The 18,721-nt window shown below is 32.8% G+C and overlaps 1 protein-coding gene across 1 annotated transcript in view; it reads left to right on the top strand.

Moving 5' to 3' along the window:
* The first annotated feature begins 4,174 nt into the window (after positions 1-4,174).
* The window catches only part of LOC108908561 (casein kinase I-like), a 29,689-nt gene continuing 15,142 nt past the window's right edge, over positions 4,175-18,721 (top strand). Inside the window, exons 1-2 of the mRNA XM_023454611.1 lie at positions 4,175-4,391; positions 13,962-14,283. Coding sequence (XP_023310379.1) covers positions 4,175-4,391; positions 13,962-14,283 — 539 coding nt within the window. The remainder of the gene's footprint in view (positions 4,392-13,961; positions 14,284-18,721) is intronic.

The raw sequence follows: 18,721 nt of genomic DNA, 5'->3' as shown, positions 1-18,721 counted from the left end.
ACCGTAATCCTTAGAAAATGTTTCGAATATGTAATAAAAATGTACTTGTTTCATTATCAAAAAATAATTTCCACCTAGAATCCTATGTTTAACAGTTCATTTTAAACGAATTCTGATAAACTTTTTGCCATATCTTCAAAAACGAATCATGAATTTAATTGTTTACTCACAGCTGAAGAACAAAACTTAAAAGTTATACAAAATTAACACTTCAAATGATTGTTAAATCTGTAACAAGTTACGTCTCTAGTGCAGTTGTTAACAACACAAATACAGATTCCCGAGTTTTACTTTATTTGCTAATTATCGACATTATTAAAGTTCCCTGCTGCCTAGGAGCGAAAATCAAAACGGTACACTTTCAAAGTAATTTTAATAAAACATACATAATAATAAAACTTTCAAAGTGTTTGCTGAAAGATCGTTTGAAACGCTAGGGAAGAGAACGGGGTAAAAATAAACGATCTGAAAGAAATGCACATAAATTTATGAATAAATCCAGAATAGCTCCTCGTTTTTTTATTGGAATCTAGGAAAATGTACATAAAATAGTCGGAAGCTGTCTTATTCGATATGCGAGAGATTTGAATTACATTTTTATGGAAATTAAAACTTTTAATTAATTTCCTCAATTTAGGCAGAAAATAAGAACGATCATTAAAACGTAGTTTTATCGTTTTCAGTAAGTCTTTACTAATTGTATTTTGATAATTTGTAGCAGCTTTGTTTGTCGCATTAATGCTAATACTTACAAATGAGTTTGAGCATTTAAAATGTCCTTATAACATCCTTTTTTTAATTTATTATAAAGATATTAAGCTAATTCAATTCTAGTAAAATGTAGAAATAATAAGAACTTTGTATCATGGCTATTTTTCAAAAGTATATCTTTTGCATACTGAGATTTTTTATATAGAACAACATTGTTTCACGTCATTTGATAGGTTTCTTTAGGTAAAGATTTTTAGAATATTCTTGAATTAGCTTATTATCTTTATAACAAACTACAACTTTGTTTGTCTGAAATGAATGGGGCTAAAAGTTAAACAAAATATTTAGAAAATGATGACTTTATCATAGTATAATAATCGTGTTATTAGTTTACGGAGAGTATCATCAAAGTGCAGCCATAGCACACCAATTTGAAGCTAATTTCATCCTATATCGCGTAGGTGTGTCCATGTTCTTCCTAGGGCTTCAGAAATAGGACACCTACATAAAAATCATAGCAGACTTGCTGTAAGACCTAGGCACACAGAAAGTTACAAGTCGAAAAAAATATTTTATACTGTCGTTAAAGAAAATCCAACAATCAGTACCAGATATATTGCACACCAAATTGAGGAGCCTCATATTAAAGTGTGAGCTACTGTAATTGCAAATGAATTATACCAATATAACTCAGGGCCGTAGTCAAAAGGGGGCAGGGTGGGATCATGATTTTTGTCTGAAACCCTAGAAAAAATAAGTTTTATTTTTATTTATACAAATATGTGTTAAATAATTATTGCTGCCAATGCAAAGAAATATATTTTTTATGACTAGAAACTAAGTAGACTGAAATACTTGCTTTTAATGAGGAATATTTATGAATAAAATTAACTATACGGGGTGTTCTGAAAGTCCGTCAAGTAACTCCGGAAGGTGATTCTACGGATTAAAATAATAGCAGTATGTAATTAAAAAAATGTTCGAATTGTCAATTAATTGTTTGCAAGTTACAGCTTGTCAAAGTTCAATTTTTTTATTTTTCTATTTAAATAACTTATTTAATTCCAGTTCGATTAGTCTCTCATTTGGAACACCCACTAAGTAGGTAAAGCTCTACTGGACCAGTCAGAGAAATGTTTCATTATGCACCGCTAGAGCGCACTTTACCTTGAACTCAAAATTTGTTTTCATCATAACTTTTTTTCTCTTGCTATACATCACAGAAATTTAAACATTATTGAAAAGAGAGACAATGTCAGAAAAAATTATGTACTCTTTGTTCAAGCCGATAAATGTAACCGTTTACCAGGAAATCGTTATTAATGTGTTATTAAACATCAAATTTTTGAGAATTCTTTCTGTAATCAAGTTGTCATACTTCAAATAAATATCACTAGTAATTTTGGTGTTACGAATTGTAATAAAAGTTGTTTAAAGCAGGTATGAATTTGATTTCTCACCATAATATTTCGTTCGGCTCTGTTATAGAGTTGTGGAAAAATAAGCTGAGGATAATGAATTTACTAATAATATTTTATTTACTAACGAAGCTGGTTTTACAAGAGGTTTTACAGCATGGATGCAGAAAAAGTTATCAAAAATTTGATGTTTAGTAACACTTTAATAGCGAATAATAGCGATTTCCTACTAAACGGTTATATTTATCGTCTTGAATTAAGAGTACATAATTTTTTCTAATATTATTTCTCTTTTCAATAAAGTTTAAAGGGTCTAGCCGTACTGCCATGGCGAAACTGCCCCCAATAGAAACCTAGATTGTAACCGTTATATTGTAGAGGGCGCTAATAGTAGTTAATCGAATAGATATTAGCTCTATATCTTAGTTAATTTAGGAGCCAATTTGGGATGACTTTTTTCAGCGTATCTTAGTTAATTTCAAAGTTAAGAAAGTAAATCTAAATGGCAGTGTTATGGTACACTTTACAGTTTATTTTATAGCAGTTCCTATGGGCCAAGCCTAAATAAAAGTATTAAAAAAGGCAAATAAAAATTTTTGTAAATCGATTTCTATTAGATCTAATTGAAGAATTTGAAGAAAATATGTAATAATTGTCTATGTCTATGTCTATGTCTTTGTCTTTGTCTATGTCTTGTCGAAAGCCTACTTTTTATGAGCTGTCAAAACGGAATTTTTCCAAAGATTATTGAAATATAATGCAAATTAAAAGCGTCAACGTAAGGTGGTCTAGTCACCTTAAATTTTTTTGCACTTCTTGGATTTTAATGAAATTTAGCATGCTGTTAGGTAAGACATAGACAATTATTACATTTTTTTTTCAAAGTGGTAATTCAATTAGATCTGATAAAAATCGATTTACAAAATTTTTATTTGCCTTTTTTAATACTTTTATTTAGGCTTGGCCCATAGGAACTGCTATAAAATAAACTGTAAACTGTATTAACACTGCCATTTAGATTTAGTTTCTTAGGTTTGAAATTAATTAAAATATATCGCTTTGAAAAAAAGTCGTCTATTAACTAAGATATGGTGCAACTACTATTAGCACCCTCTATAATATAACAGAGTTTCCTGACGGACTTTCGCAACACCCTATATATTTTTTTACAAGGTTCGGCCCCATCTGCAAGGTGTTTATCAAACTCATTTACTCCTTTCTGAGAATTCGGTTTTCCTGAGGACTATTGGAGATAGTTGTCAGATACTACACTTACCTAAATACCTTATCTTAAAATAAATTTTATAATAGTAGCAATGATTTTTCACCAAATGAACAGATTTGTTAAAAATAACAAATAGAATTTAAATAAGATAGACGAAATGTATTTGTTTAGTAAAATTAGTTAAATCTGTAAGAAAAAATCATCTTCACTACATGAGGATTTGGTTAAGAGAAAAATGCAGCTATCAACCATATTTTCATGGAATTTTATAATTTACAGTCGGAAACTACTAAATATATTCGCTTGTCAAAAGCTGCAATTTTGACAATGTCACGCAAACGTAGTATTGTCAAAATTTCTGGTATCCGTAATTTGTTATCATATTTATCAAACGCTTCATCCTGCATATCGTCCTGAAAATATGGGAAGGAAGTAATACCGTACCTAATAATACTAGTTGGACAGTCCTTACTGGTTAGTATGTCCCACGTTCCAAATTGTGTAGGGTTATATACTGAATCGTTTTCAGGACAGTCCAATGTTGAAATAAATGATTTGATAAAATGAATTTTTTCAAATTGAAGTTTATTAACAAACCGGATAAAGAAAGGGAGATTTTAAAGGACCAATTACCAAGATCCCAAGGTATGCCAAATTCGAGTTATATTTGAATTAAATTCTTCAAGATGATGAAAGTACCGTACATAGCAAAAATCCTGTCCCGAAGTCAAATTAAAGCTTCCCTGCAGTACTGCCGGTAATTAAACGAGTGTTTTTTTTATGAATTTTAGAAAATCATAATATAATAGGAAACTCAAACATGCAGTCGAGGCATTCTTCATCATCTGGTGTTTTAATGGTTGGACCCAATTTTAGGGTTGGGAAGAAGATAGGCAGCGGCAATTTTGGGGAGCTAAGACTCGGCAAAAACTTGTACAATAACGAGCACGTGGCTATAAAGCTGGAACCGCTCAAGTCTAAGGCACCACAGTTGCATTTGGAGTATAGATTTTACAAAGTGCTTGGACAACAGGAAGGTAGTACCCATCCCATCCATTTTTAATTTAATACTGACAATAAAGTATCTGTGTAAGTAGGTGTTTGCAAAAAAAATATGTTCTCCACTGGATCCTAGGACTAAAATTGAGGGGGATAGTTCACACAAAAATTTATTGATAAACGTTTCGTTTCCAAAAGACTTGAAAATCTGATAGACCCGTCGTTGTAAAAGTGGGCGAGGCTTCAGAAAAAGTAGTGGAGGGGGTAAAATGTGGAGGATAGTGGTTTGGAACTCTCTAACATACTGTAGGTATTCAATATCCCTGTTTTACCATCAAATCTTAAAACACTGGAATCTCATTAAAAAATCATAAGTTATATGTACTTTTTAAAAACATCCTGTATAAAATTTATTTCCATTTATACAGGGTGATTCATTAACAATGGGAAAATCGAAAGCTGAAGATACTACACGTGGAATGGTGGCCATTGGCGCAAACATGCCTTTTCCGAAAGTTGATAGTTTCGGAAATACAGGGTGCTGAAAATTAAAATTTTAAATCGTTTTTTGCGCTTATTCAGAAAATATGTAGGTTAGGAACTTGAAAATTTGTGAAACTATGTTTTTTAGGCGACGAATAAGATGCGTGCTGTATTTCAGCATTGCTCATAGAGGGCGTCACATACGACCAATTTTACCGAAAATTTAGTTAATAACTTTTTGCCCTGTATGTCTAACATCAAACTTGATACAAAACCTGAAAGAGCAATCATTTTTCCATTAATTGTGTATTCTTGTTGCATTTCGCTATCTCGATCCGTTTTCGAGAAAAATCGATTTAACGAACACTATGTTTTGATAATACGATAAATTAAAAGCGAAACAAACCAAGTGTTTCTTCGTGTTATTACAACAATTAACAATAAAACAAATGAAATTCGTAATAACAATTTAAAGTCAGTGTTCGAAGAATCCACCGTTGACATTTACACACTTTACACAACGTTTTCTGAGAGATCTTCGAGTTTGAAACAACATATTGGGATTGCGTTTGACTTCGTTGGCAGCGATTTGTATTCTTTGCCACAACTCTTCACACGAACCAATAGATTCTTCCAAATAGAAAAATGAAGAGGATTGAAGTCCGGACTTCTGGGTGGCCAAGTAAAAATGCTTCCACGGCTTGAAGAAGTTCCACTTTATTTAAGAAGAGACATGTGGTTCATGCACGACGGAGCTCCACCGCATTTTTCTTGGCCAGTGCGTGCATATTTAGATGCAGTTTTTCCAAATCGCTGGATTGGCCATGTAAGCATTTTTGCTTGGCCATCCAGAAGTCCGGACTTCAATCCTCTTGATTTTTCTATTTGGTCTCGAATGAAAGATATAGTTTACAAAGAATCTATTGGCTCGTGTGAAGAGTTGTGGCAAAGAATACAAATCGCTGCCAACGAAGTCAGACGCAATCCCAATATGTTGTTTCAAACTCGAAGATCTCTCAGAAAACGTGTAAAGTGTATCAGTGTCAACGGTGGATTCTTCGAACAATTACTTTAAATCATAATTACGTATTTTATTTGTTTTATTGTTAATTGTTGTAATAACACGAAGAAACACTTGGTTTGTTTCGCTTTTAATTTCTCATATTATCAAAACATAGTGTTCGTTAAATCGATTTTTCTCGGAAACGGATCGAGATACCGAAATGAAACAAGAGTACACAATTAATGGAAAAATGATAGCTCTTTCAGGTTTGGAATCAAGTTTCATGTTAAATATACAGGGTAAAAAGTTATTAACTAAATTTTCGGTAAAATTGGTCATAAGTGACGCCCTCTATGAGCAATGCTGAAATTACAACACGCATCTTATTCGTCGCTTAAAAAAATATAGTTTCACAAATTTTCAAGTTCCTAACCTACATATTTTCAGAATAATCGCAAAAAAACGATTTAAAATTTTAACTTTCAACACCCTGTATTTCCGAAACTATCAACTTTCGAATAAGGCATGTTTGCGTCAATGGTCACCATTTCACGTGTAGTATCTTCAGCTTTCGACTATCCCATTGTTATTGAATCACCCTGTATCTATTTTTTTTTAACTCACCACTCCATATTTTGGAAATGAAGCATGTATTGACAAACTTTTATAAATACTACCCCTACTAATGTTCATCATCGAATATAATGATTAAATTTGACCCTTCCTTTTGCAAACACCCTGTGTACAAACATGGTGTCCCTAAATTGTCTCTTGATATTTTCATGCCGAATTGTACTGTAAAATAAGACTACCCTTTTATATCAACTTTTTTCAGAAAATTGACAGAAAAAAGGAATGGTTGTTTATTGCGATATCTGGAAAGTTTTTCGAGATATCTTATTCATATTTTAAACGTCGAAGAACTGGACGTTAAATTAAAATAAATAATTTTTTCATGTAACCAAACTGTAAAAACTACTGACAAATACATATTGATCTCTAGTTAGATATTACTAGAGCTCGGGACTCGGTCGTATGATCATAGCCGTCGTGTCGGCGTTTCTCTATAGCGCACCGTACGAAACCGATAATAACAGCAGTTATTGGCTTCACGTTTGCTTTGTGTATACCTTTTTTTAATATTCTAATAATGTCGAACGCGCTAATAAAGTACGCAAATGTATTTATTTTTATTTATACCTACCTGTTTATTTATTTGTTTACGACGAACACGCCTATGACTAGCCGAAGAAAACCCCGAGCTTTAGATATTACAGTAGAATTTCAAAAAAATATTCAAAATAGAATTACATTGCGATAAGATAAATGAAGTGCTTGTTTTATAGATTTAAAATATTCAATATATCAATATGTTTTTGTAATTGATGTAATTTAATTTTACAAATACACCCCCGTATGAATTTATCAAAAACGGTTAAATTTATCAAAATTAAAAAAGAATACCATATTCCTCGATAACCCATAGATATACAGGGTGCTCTACAACTCCAAACACAAATAATAATTATTGTTATAGCAACGATCATATTTATTTATTTTCTAAAATGTTTGTAACTTCTAAACAAAAGCGAATTGGACCTATGTTCATATAAGAAAAAATGTTTGAAATTAACCCAGACGCCATCTGTCAAAGTTTGTCATAGAGCTTGTAGAACACTCTGTATATGTGTAAAAACTATGTAAAAATAAAATAGTCCGGAATGAAAAACTGTTCTTAAGCTGAGATGCTTTAAGTTTAAGTTTGAAATATGATTAAGATATTTATAAAAACTTTTAAGATATCGCTAAAAACATAATATCTACCATATTCTTTTATAGGGATAAATCACTTTTATTGTCCATTTTCAAAAGAAAATACCTCTATTTTTATTTCCTTTCTGAAAATATATAATTTAAAACAACTCTTTCGGACATGTCGTACTCAACTATCAAGTAACGCGAACAACAAATAAAGTTAAATGAACAACGAGGTGACATAATATAACGCGATAGCTGTCAGTACTATCACTGTGGCAAACAAACCACTGCTGCACTAGTGTGTACACTATTTATACACTAGTGTACTAGTATATAAAGTTACATATTTCACGTACTGAGTGTTATTATTATTTCATACACGATGATAAAAATAATAAACTTTAATAATTTATAAATGTTATTTAGGTTTTTCTTGTATTTTTCCAGATTTAAATTACTTTCCAGATTGAAACACACAGTACAGGATTTACATAGTGTAGTAGTTATTTTTACATAGTGTAGCACTAGATAACAGCTTCGGCTGCCCATTGAAGTAGATGTATGCAGTGTTTTTGCTTCCCGTTGCAGGAAGGTGCTGTTGTTTCAGCCACTCCAAAAACAAAGATTTGCATTTGAAGCTGCCCAGTTTAATGGCTGGCAGTTATCTCGGACACGACGGCTATTTGTCCATCGGTATACCCAAACTTGAGGGCGACTTTGTTCCTCTTTCTGAGCTTTGCATAGACAAGTAGGGTAGCTAAATTAACGTATATAGTACAGCAAAAACAGTAAGTAAATTAAATATACCGCGCAACAGTCGCCTCAAAGAATTTTTAGGTACTAATCGGGAAATTAAACAAAAGAGAAAAATAATTGAAAACCGCAATTCCATGAATGAAAAGTTCTTTTTCCAATTTCGATTTACTTCAAAATTCACGCAAAATTTTGCTCTATTTATTCCAGTTACTGAAGCATTTTGACTACCAATTTTTTCGGATGGAATGGATTGACGAGAAATTTGAATTGTAGCTAGGGAATAGCCCAAGAAACAAAAGTTATATAATGCCGATGTGTGCTTTTACCCTTCTGGAGGATGTTTTTTTTAATTAAAAATAACTTCACGATTCGATAGAGGGGCGAATTCTAACCCTTTGAGGACCGAATTATGGATATAAATTAAAAATACAAACTGCTTTGGAAATTTTATTTTAAAATAGTACAAAAAGCTGACAAAAGCCAAGAAACATAAATTTTTGCATTCAAAATTTTCAAAAAATGGTGGTCTACCGTGAGAACCACTGAGCCTTTTTCTATTTCCTTTTCAAAATCAAGATTCGTGATGCAACTTGAAGCAATTTCGTTCTTTCTGTAGACATAGTGGTACATTACAAGACTGGCAAATAATATTTGTGCGGTGCACATTTTTTTTTGTGCTGCAGTAGTGACACCTTTTAGTTGCGAAATCCGGCATGTGAGCATTTTGGTCATATCGTTTTTCTGGTAAAACCGAGATTTTATAGTTGTTTGGAGGCTTGCTACATGCAGGTTTGCCCCTTTTTGGAGTTTTTGCTTTAGCACCAATCAGTCCAGTGGCCACAGAGGTTCTAAATTGCTTCAATGTTACACAGGCCCCTTCAGATTTTGACTTGAAAATAATATAGGAATTTACAACACATAAGTCCAAAAAATAAAAAAATATTCTGTGCCACCATTTCTTACTTTTACGATCTATTTCATAAAGTGATTTGAGCATGTCCGCTTTATCAACCCCTCCCATGTATCGGTTGTAATTTTTTTATAATTTGTGGACATGGAATTTCCACTATTTCAATTCTATTATCAACCTTCTGTTTTCTTCTTACTAATTCTACTATAGATGGATCACGAAAATTAGACCCCATCAATACGCTACGATTATCCTTCCACTTCATACAAACTACTCCATTCTTCAGTATACTGTAATCAATATCTCCTTTATGCATATCCTTGTCCGCTGCTAGTTTTGGAATATATTTCCTGTTCTGGCGCATGGTTCCACATCCATAAATATGTTCTTCTTGAAGATGGATCAATAGAGGTATGGAATTAAAAAAGTTGTCAAAATATATTTTGTGGTTTTTATTCACAAGGTCTCTCGTCAAATCCATCACCACACGTTCTCCCAGATACTTTTCTGTAAGATCACCTTTTTTCCCCGTGTAAATTTGGAACTGGTCAATAAATCCTGTAGTACTATCTGCAATTACCCAAACTTTGTACCCCCTTTTTACTGGTTTCTTAGGCATATACTGCTTGATACTCACGCGACCCTTAAATTTAATCATAGATTCATCTATTGACTGATGTTCTCCTGGAGCCCAAGACTGTTTGAAAGTTTCAGATAAAGTTTCCAACATAGGCTGGATTTTATACAACTTATTGCAGCCTGGTTCACCTTTTTTGGGCTGCACTGAATTATCGTTAACATGAAGGTTTCCTAGAATCCAGCTAAAACGAACTCGCGGCATCACTGAACTTATATAGTTATCTCTAATCTCAGGTAAAGAAGACCAGTAGTCTTTGTAACTGGGAAGCAGCTTCAATCCCATCATAATATTTATACCAATAAAAGCCTTAATTTCTTCTTTAGTGGTCGGTAAGTATGTTTTGTTGGATTGCGTGGCATAGAGGTCTGTTTGAAATACTAAGTGTTCAAACAAATTGTCTGTAAATAGCTGTGTAAATATTTCTAGCGGTGTTTCACACTCAGAAATAGGTCCATATTCCTCTGCAAAATGTGGAACAGCAGCAGGGGCAAAATTACGCCGCCAAATGATTTTCTCTCTTACATCTGGTATAAAACTTATCAAAGGAATATTTTCTTCATCCAGAATTCCTTCATCAAAAACTTCAATATTATTATTAGAAGAACTACTTTCATTGCTTTCAAAGGATGACTCTTCTTTATCATGTACTACCTCATTCTGTTCTGGAATTTCCTCATTAGGGTTAGTTAGTGTTAGGACACTTTGTTCTTCGTCAACATCAGATACATAGTCGCTGGCGTTTGATTCGACATCAGAAGGAATTTCCGCAACTAGAGTATTGAATTCGTCACTACTGAGATTCTCAAGACTATCAAAATCCTATTTGCTCCTTGTAATAAATTATCGCAATTTGTCTGTAAATAAAAGCTGTGCAAAAAAACTGGTTTTGCTTCTTATAAAAAACATATTTTGTCATGAAAAACATGGACAAACATTCATTTGAACTTGTAAGGAATAGTGGTCCCTGCAAGAACCCCCAAATAATGACGTAAAATTGAGGTTATTTTTCTACAAGAATGCTGAATATGACATGTTTACTCAACTATTATTACTATTACCAATCATTTAAAACACTTACCTCCCATATTAACCCTGATATTTCCGAATTATCTATTAGTAAACACATTAGCAACAAGCACGCACTGTGTCATGTACTTCACTACCACACTCTGCACACTGATCATGTTCCTCCTGTGAACTATTTTTTTTACAACAGATGGCGTGTCGGTATACATAGTCTGGTGGTCACTTAGAGCTACCAGTGAGTCATAAAAATCCATGAAAAGGTGGTATCGATATAGAACCACCGGTCCACAAAGGGCTAAGCAAAAAATGTTCTATAAGAATTTTTTGTACAGTCAATACTTTTTGAGTCATTTGCGCCTAAACATGTTCGTTTTTAGCCCAAAAAATGCATATTTTTGAGCCATATTTCGCGAATATCTCAAAAACTACAAGTTTTATCAAAAAAAATGGTCATAAGCAAAAATGAAGGTAATTAAATAGTAAAGAGATTGCTTTTTTTTATTTTTGTAGATGGTATAGAACCCGAGTTATGACTCCCAGAAATTGAAGTCAATTTCGAAGATAGCTATAATCGAAACGTTCAACGTCCTGTAGCGGGAAAATTAAAGGTTTTTCGGGGAAAACTTATATTACACCTATTAAAGTTCTTGGAAAGGACTTTCAATTGAGTAGCGTTAGAAGTCGTTAGCATGAAAACTAATGAAGTTACAATCAAAATAAAATTTTGGCTTGATTTTTGAGAAAAAACAAATCGGTATTAAAATTAATGACTTGACGGAAAAAAAATAAACGTATTCCTTCGGCAATTTACTTTATTTATGTATTAACAGTAGATTCTGGGAAACGATTTTAGAAGCCTAAATAAAAAAAAAATTCATTTACTTTTGAATAAAATTTTTATTTCAAAATATTTCTAACAAGGTTATAAAAAAATGATAGAAACTGTAAGTTTTTTCTAACTGAACAATTTGCCTTTTTTAAATTTTTGTAGGACATTTGACTGAGTTATGACTGTTAGAAGCTCAAAACTAAGCTCCAAGACTGCCTATCCTAAGCCCTTTTAGCTTACAAATCTAAAAAACGAAGGGCTCAAAAAACTGCAAATCACAGAACTTAAAGTGCTTTAGATTCCCTACAAAATGGTTTTTTGAGTAAATTTATAACTTTAAAATTACAAAAGTTCTGGTAAAAAAATGAATCGCATTTTTCGGTAAAATTTTCGGTGCGGGTAAATTATCATCATCATTATTTATTTTGGAGCACTTGTGAACTGATTTGAGGAAGTATTTTAATAATATACATACACACGTATCCATTTACAATATATATAAGTTTTTTTTTATTTGATATTAATTTAATAAAAAAATATTAAGAATAAATTCAATAAAATTAAAAAAAAATAATTATAATATCATCATACTCACATATAATTTTTAGGAAATTTTTCTATAAGGGGTAGGGTTTTTTATGAGTGATAGGTCTTCCATAAGGGTTTTTTGGGTGGCTGAAAAGTTGCAATATATCATAGATCATTATTTGAAAACTAATAAAAAGTTTATAATTCAACATATGAATACCATTAAAACATCTCAAGCTTTCAATAATATTTTATTTTATTATAAGGGGTGGTTTTTAAGGGTTGCAACTTTGTAATGAGCTTTCTAATGAATAACAAAAGCAATATAATACATTGTGAATGCACCAAAAGAATATTGTAAACTAATTAAAACTTTTTTTATATTTTTTTGGCCATAGAAAGTTAGTTTTTAAGGATTTTTAAGGGTTGAAAAGTAATTATATTTCAAAAATTATATTAAAAAACATAAAAGAACTTTTATCCAACAAATTTGACATGAATTGAATCTTTAAAATACGTAAATCTGTGATTTTCGCATTTTTTTTCGTACCCCTAAATAGAAAAAAGCACATATCTATACAATATAACTTTTGAAGTGGGGGGTCAGATGAGCTTGTATGCAAATTTTCAGGAAAATACATGCTATCCGGAAAAATTGGGAGCTTTTACTTTATTTTCGTCTTCAGTGATTGGACTAATTTGTCCGGTACAGTGTTGTCAACGAAAAAAAAGACAAGGCAGCGTGACAGCTGACAGTTCAGGGTCATTAAAAATGGAGCGCTACACGAAAGAACAACCCGTTTTCATTGTTGAGCAATACTTTAAAATTATTGTCATATTTTTATATTACTAAATGCATTTTCCGTTGTATAGCATTTACTTGGCTATTTACGAGTATATATTGCCACATTTTTATTCCAAATCATTTCCTTTAATATGAAAGCAGAACACAGATTTTTCAACTGCCCATCTCACTGTAAAATTGAAATTGGTAATAAAGTAGGTAATTGCGAAATGACCTTTATCTACTCTTTACACTGTTTATATTTTATTATATACGGTTGACAATTTTTAAAATATCAAAAGATAAATTTTCTGCGACTATTAAAGTATGTCATCCTAGAAGTAAAGTATGATTTTATAAACTTTATTTACTAGTTCTTAAATTTATTTTTCAATATACGGTGATTCGTAAATGAATTAGAACCGTAAAAATTGAGCTAGCTGCTAGATGACATTAAACTTAATATGTTCCCAGTCTCTGAAAATGTACTAAGTAGAAAAAAATGTTGCTTTACATTTCCTAAACCGTCTCTACACACAAACTCTTCCCCTACTTTACGTGCCTTGGATAACTTAGATTTCACTCCAAATTCATTTATTTATTTCTAATAGAAATAGCTAAAACGTAAAAGTTCATAATTTTCCTCTCCATTGCCACCCGCATACTTGAGGAATGTCCGAATTACTTCTATTCGTCGGAGAAAGATCCAACCTTCGCAACGACACCAAAATCACTTCGATCGGACCACCCCTGCGCGCAGAGGTCGCGGTGGAACTTTTATTACACTTTATAGTTTGCATAAATAACTAAACTAAGCATAACCAAACAAAGTAAAAAAAAGTAAAAAGGAACATTTTCCTGACGTTTTATCATCGGTAATTTATTTTCCAGGGATTGCCAAAGTGTACCACCTGGGCACCTGCGGAGGAAGGTACAACGCCATGGTGATGGAGTTGCTAGGACCTAGTCTAGAGGATTTATTTTGTCTGTGCAGTCGTCGTTTTCGTCTGAAAACCGTGCTGATGATAGCTGACCAGCTGATCACCAGAATAGAATACGTTCACAGCAAGAGACTCATCTTCAGAGATATAAAACCTGAAAACTTCCTCATCGGACGGTCTAGGACCAAAAAGGACAAGATCATCTACATAGTCGATTTCGGTTTGGCCAAGGAATATATAGATCCAGACACTGGAAAACATATTCCATACAAGTAAATCGTTTTTTTATATTTTTTTTCTATCTTGTAGTAATGAAGAGGCATGCCTGTATTCAAAGTATTTTAAATGGGACGCTCGGTATATTTATTTAAAATAAGGGATAATATGATAAGAACACTGAATAATAATGACAAACAAAAACAACATATTATAGTATACGAATACGAGATAGAAAATATTTCATTACTGTCGAGGTATTATAACAAAACCTCGAGTTCCCATCGAGAATAGTGTACTATTTTATTTTCCACCACGAATTTCTGAACAACATTTAAAATGTGTTTCAATATAATTATTATTATGCAAAAAATGAATGTATTCCGCACTGACCGAAATTTCATTGTAAAAACGCGACACATTTTGGAGCAAAAACTACTCTGTTGGCGTACTTTGGCGAGATGTCCAAAGACAAAAAACATCCACGCTCTGAGCTACCTACAGCATGGTAAGGACCATGATAGACCACGATAAGGATATTTCGAAATATGCAAAGCTGACGATGTTTTTGAAGTGACAAAATGCAGGCTTCAAATCGAAGAAATCGAGTGTGTTTTCAAGACAAAATGTTGATGATTTTTGTCCAAAGCGCCTGAGAAATTTCTGTCTATCAAAGTAAGCAGAATTTTGTCTTATTTTTTACGTGCAAAATAATATCACAAGACTTTTTGATTGTCAAAAATATAAGAAGTATTTACTGATATTTTTATTGTTATAGGTTGCACTTATTATTGCAGTTTCTGGTGCATGTAGAAGTGACTCCTGAAAATGAAGGTCATGACATGAATATTCTAGATGAGAAGATTGTGATCGAAATTCCGGATACCAAAACTCATAGAAATAGATATTTTATGATTATAGAGCAACATTGGGTGAATATGGTTCAAAAATATGTTGATTAGCGTAAATCTGTGGAAAACCAAAGATTTTTTATGCAGTAGAGACATGACAAGCTATGCAATCAAGTTTTAGGGTATAATTCAATAGCAGCTTTTCCTAAAAAATTAGTTTCCTTTTTGAAATTCGGAAAATAGCCATTTACTGTGCATGCCTTTAGATGTACTGCAATGTTTTGCAATTGAAGCGGCTAGGCGAATGTAAACGCAATGCTGTGGCAAAGAGGTACGTCGAGTCATCACTAGCTAGTGAAAACGAGACAGCCAATTTGTTATCGTTGTCTGCATCTGCTGATACATCTACACTTACTGGTTCCACATCCAATGAAGTACTTTTGCAGTACATAAGAATTTCCCGGCAGCATCAAGAAGGGCTTAAAATTTCGATTAGTGCCTATAATAATACCAATTTCGTCATATTTCGTGGACAATATTCTCTAATTTTTTGAAAATAATCTTCCCGAAGTGCAACTATACGTCGTGATTCCATAATTACCATACGATTGTCAAGCTTTTTATGTTTAAAACCGCATTGTAATAAAACATATCGTAAAGTATACAGGGTGATTCAGAACTTATCCAAAAAAAATTCTGGATGTACAGGGAACCCTTACAAATACAATTTTGTAAAGAAAAAATCAAAAAGAACAGTTCGAAAATGATTTAAAAATACACTTCTGCACGGCACTGGAAACTGGTCCACTGTAAAACCTGTGTGATAAAAACGGACAAAAACTTTCGCAAGGAAAGAAATATGTAAATAGAATTTTATCGCACCTATTTTATATCGGCAAATTAAACTGCTTTTGCCTTTATTAATTAATAAAATTAATTTGTGTTTTTAAATAATAAAATCATTTAACATATCCGATGTTGCAACAATTGTTCAAAATTTTATCCACCAATGTGTAAACACATTTGGGTCCGTTGTACTCAGTTTCTACGAACTAACACAAATGTTGTGTTGTTTCACCATAACACTAATGCTTCACCATAAATTAAAACGATATCCATCAACTCCGAGTACACGCAAACCATTTTTGACAGTAACTACCCATTTTTGGCACTAACTGCTAAAAACCTATTGTAAACACCACATATAACAGATAAATATCGCAACGACGATTTCAGAATCCAAATTCAGTATTCGGAGTCGCTGAGGCCACTAGGCGAATGACGCTAGAGACTACAGTTGTCCAGCTATGTAGTGGTTGAATGTACTATAACTTCAATATTTTTTTCTCGGAAACTATAAGGATTTTACAAAAATTTTATTTACGATATTGATTCCATTTCTCATGCTGCATCTATTCCCAAATTTTTTTGAATAAGTTGTGAATCACCCTGTATAAAGATTTATAATTATTATCAGGATAATCGCTTAATTTATCTCGAATCATGTTTAAAGTAGGAACTTTATTTTCTTTATACATATTATAAATTGTGCGTCGTATTGCATCTCTGGTAAAATCGTCAATATTCTTTAATTTTGTCGTCTCCTTTAATTACGCGATAAATTGTTGTTTTTGATATTTTAGATAATTCGCTAATCCGTTTCCTAATTTCTTTATCACATTGTTCACTATTTTCTCTTTTCAAACATTCATATTTAAAATAATACGTTGACTTTTACGTAAATCTTTGGTTTTAAACACTAAGTCTGTTTCGACGCTTTCGACAAAAACCGGATCGACTATTTATGGATTTTCCTGGGTTATTTCGTTATATTTCGGGTCTCCAGAAAGCTAAGCTAAATTACTAGATAATTATATATAATATTTATTTTAATAACTATTATCTTTTACTGGTTACGATAAGAACAAATAATAATATTAACTAATAATTAATAATACGTATTATACCAACAATAAATATACCACGCCAAGCACCGCCCTTCACTGCACTAGCAAGCCAAGTGAACCGCGTTCGGTACCAAATTAATTATAGAAAACCATGCAAAAAATTATTTACGACCTAATGGACCAGTACAGATTTGCTTTGACGACTAGCGCGCCGCTGTCGATTCTACATCAGGCGGACTGGTCTACCAACACCGGACTCGCCCAATGACTATTCAAGTATAAATTACGAGATACATCATGGCTAAAGCATAGGAAGAAATTTCAAGAGAAGTGCAGACGGTCCTGTGCATTAAGATTTCCAGATTCCAATTGATATCGTAACAACTATAGGGCTACGCCTTGTCTATTAAAGCAGCCAAGGCATTAAATCTGTTTTACTGTCAAGTTAAACACATAATTTTTTCGCAAATCAATTTTATAGTCTACAGTACAGGCTCCCCCTGGATAGTTTATTACCATATATTTATAACTCGTGAGGAGCTTCGTTTTGACGAGTCTACCACACTTTTCCTCTGCAACTTTTCTCGATTCCTCCGCTTTTCCACTGGGAAAAGTTAAAAAACATGGCAATTTTCCGGGGTCTTGAAAAGTCAAGACCACATCTTTTTTTTTAGCATAAGTTACTGGATATTTTGTTGCAAATGGCGATTTAAATTTGTCCGACAGAAATTCTTCCGACATTGACGTGTCTACCGGTCAAAACATGCCAAAATGGCAGGTTATTGAAAATCGATTACCACATAGGTCTTTTTAGTAAAAATTAATTGTAAATAATTAATTCAGTCAAAAAGAATTGTTGTCCGACAAATTTCAAGCCGCGTTTTTTTCAGTCCGACAGCTGGAAATCGGAATTTTCACGGGGTATATTAGCAAACAAAGCTATTTATAATGTGACACTTTAGTGACTAACTGCTGTAAAAATTACGCCTTCAATGTCGATCGGCGAAAAATTTTGTTTTCAGATTGTTAAAAAAATTACGAAACGCAACTTCTGCTGTAATATTAAAACCTTATTTTATAAACCATGAATAAAACCACTTTTTAATTCGATAATTAAGCTTTTGCTGCATTAAGTGCAACAAATTGTAACAAATTGCTTATCCATTTTTAGTAAACACTAAAGAGCGCTGATTATTCTGTTGCCGCCAACGCCAGAAAAACTTTCCCCTTTGCCTTGTGGCACCGACTGTCGCTTAATCTGAAATAGTTGGATAGTTCCCGAAGGAAGAAAAGCCTCCGCCAAAGTTGGAGATCGCCCGATAAAGTGTCAGCGTTCAAGTTTGCACCGCCACAGCTACAAATGTCTGCGCTGCATGACACATAGTTTAATAATCACTGCACGCGATATGAATCTCGGAATTTCTTAATTAAATCCCGTCGTTTTGCCTGGGGGATTTATTTATTCGGGTGTTCTTAACTTTAAATGCAAATTTCTTACGCTCCCGCTGATCCCGTTAGGTTAGATATTCCTGTCGAGTTTAGCGCTCTACTTTTCACATAATTTATTTTTCGCCGGGCGATAGATTCCGGGTTTTTTCGATAGGAAATCGGAAGGAGGAAAAGAAAGGGGTCCGGCTGCGCGTAAATCCGGAAGTTTTGAGTTTTGGTGGAGTCCCAAGGGTAATGCTCTTAATAACATATATCAGAAGTTCAACTTCAAGTAATATTAGTAAATT

Source organism: Anoplophora glabripennis, unplaced genomic scaffold (assembly GCF_000390285.2).
Source record: "Anoplophora glabripennis isolate ALB-LARVAE unplaced genomic scaffold, Agla_2.0 scaffold33, whole genome shotgun sequence".
Taxonomy (NCBI): domain Eukaryota; kingdom Metazoa; phylum Arthropoda; class Insecta; order Coleoptera; family Cerambycidae; genus Anoplophora; species Anoplophora glabripennis.
This window is presented reverse-complemented; position numbering and strand designations above follow the sequence as displayed.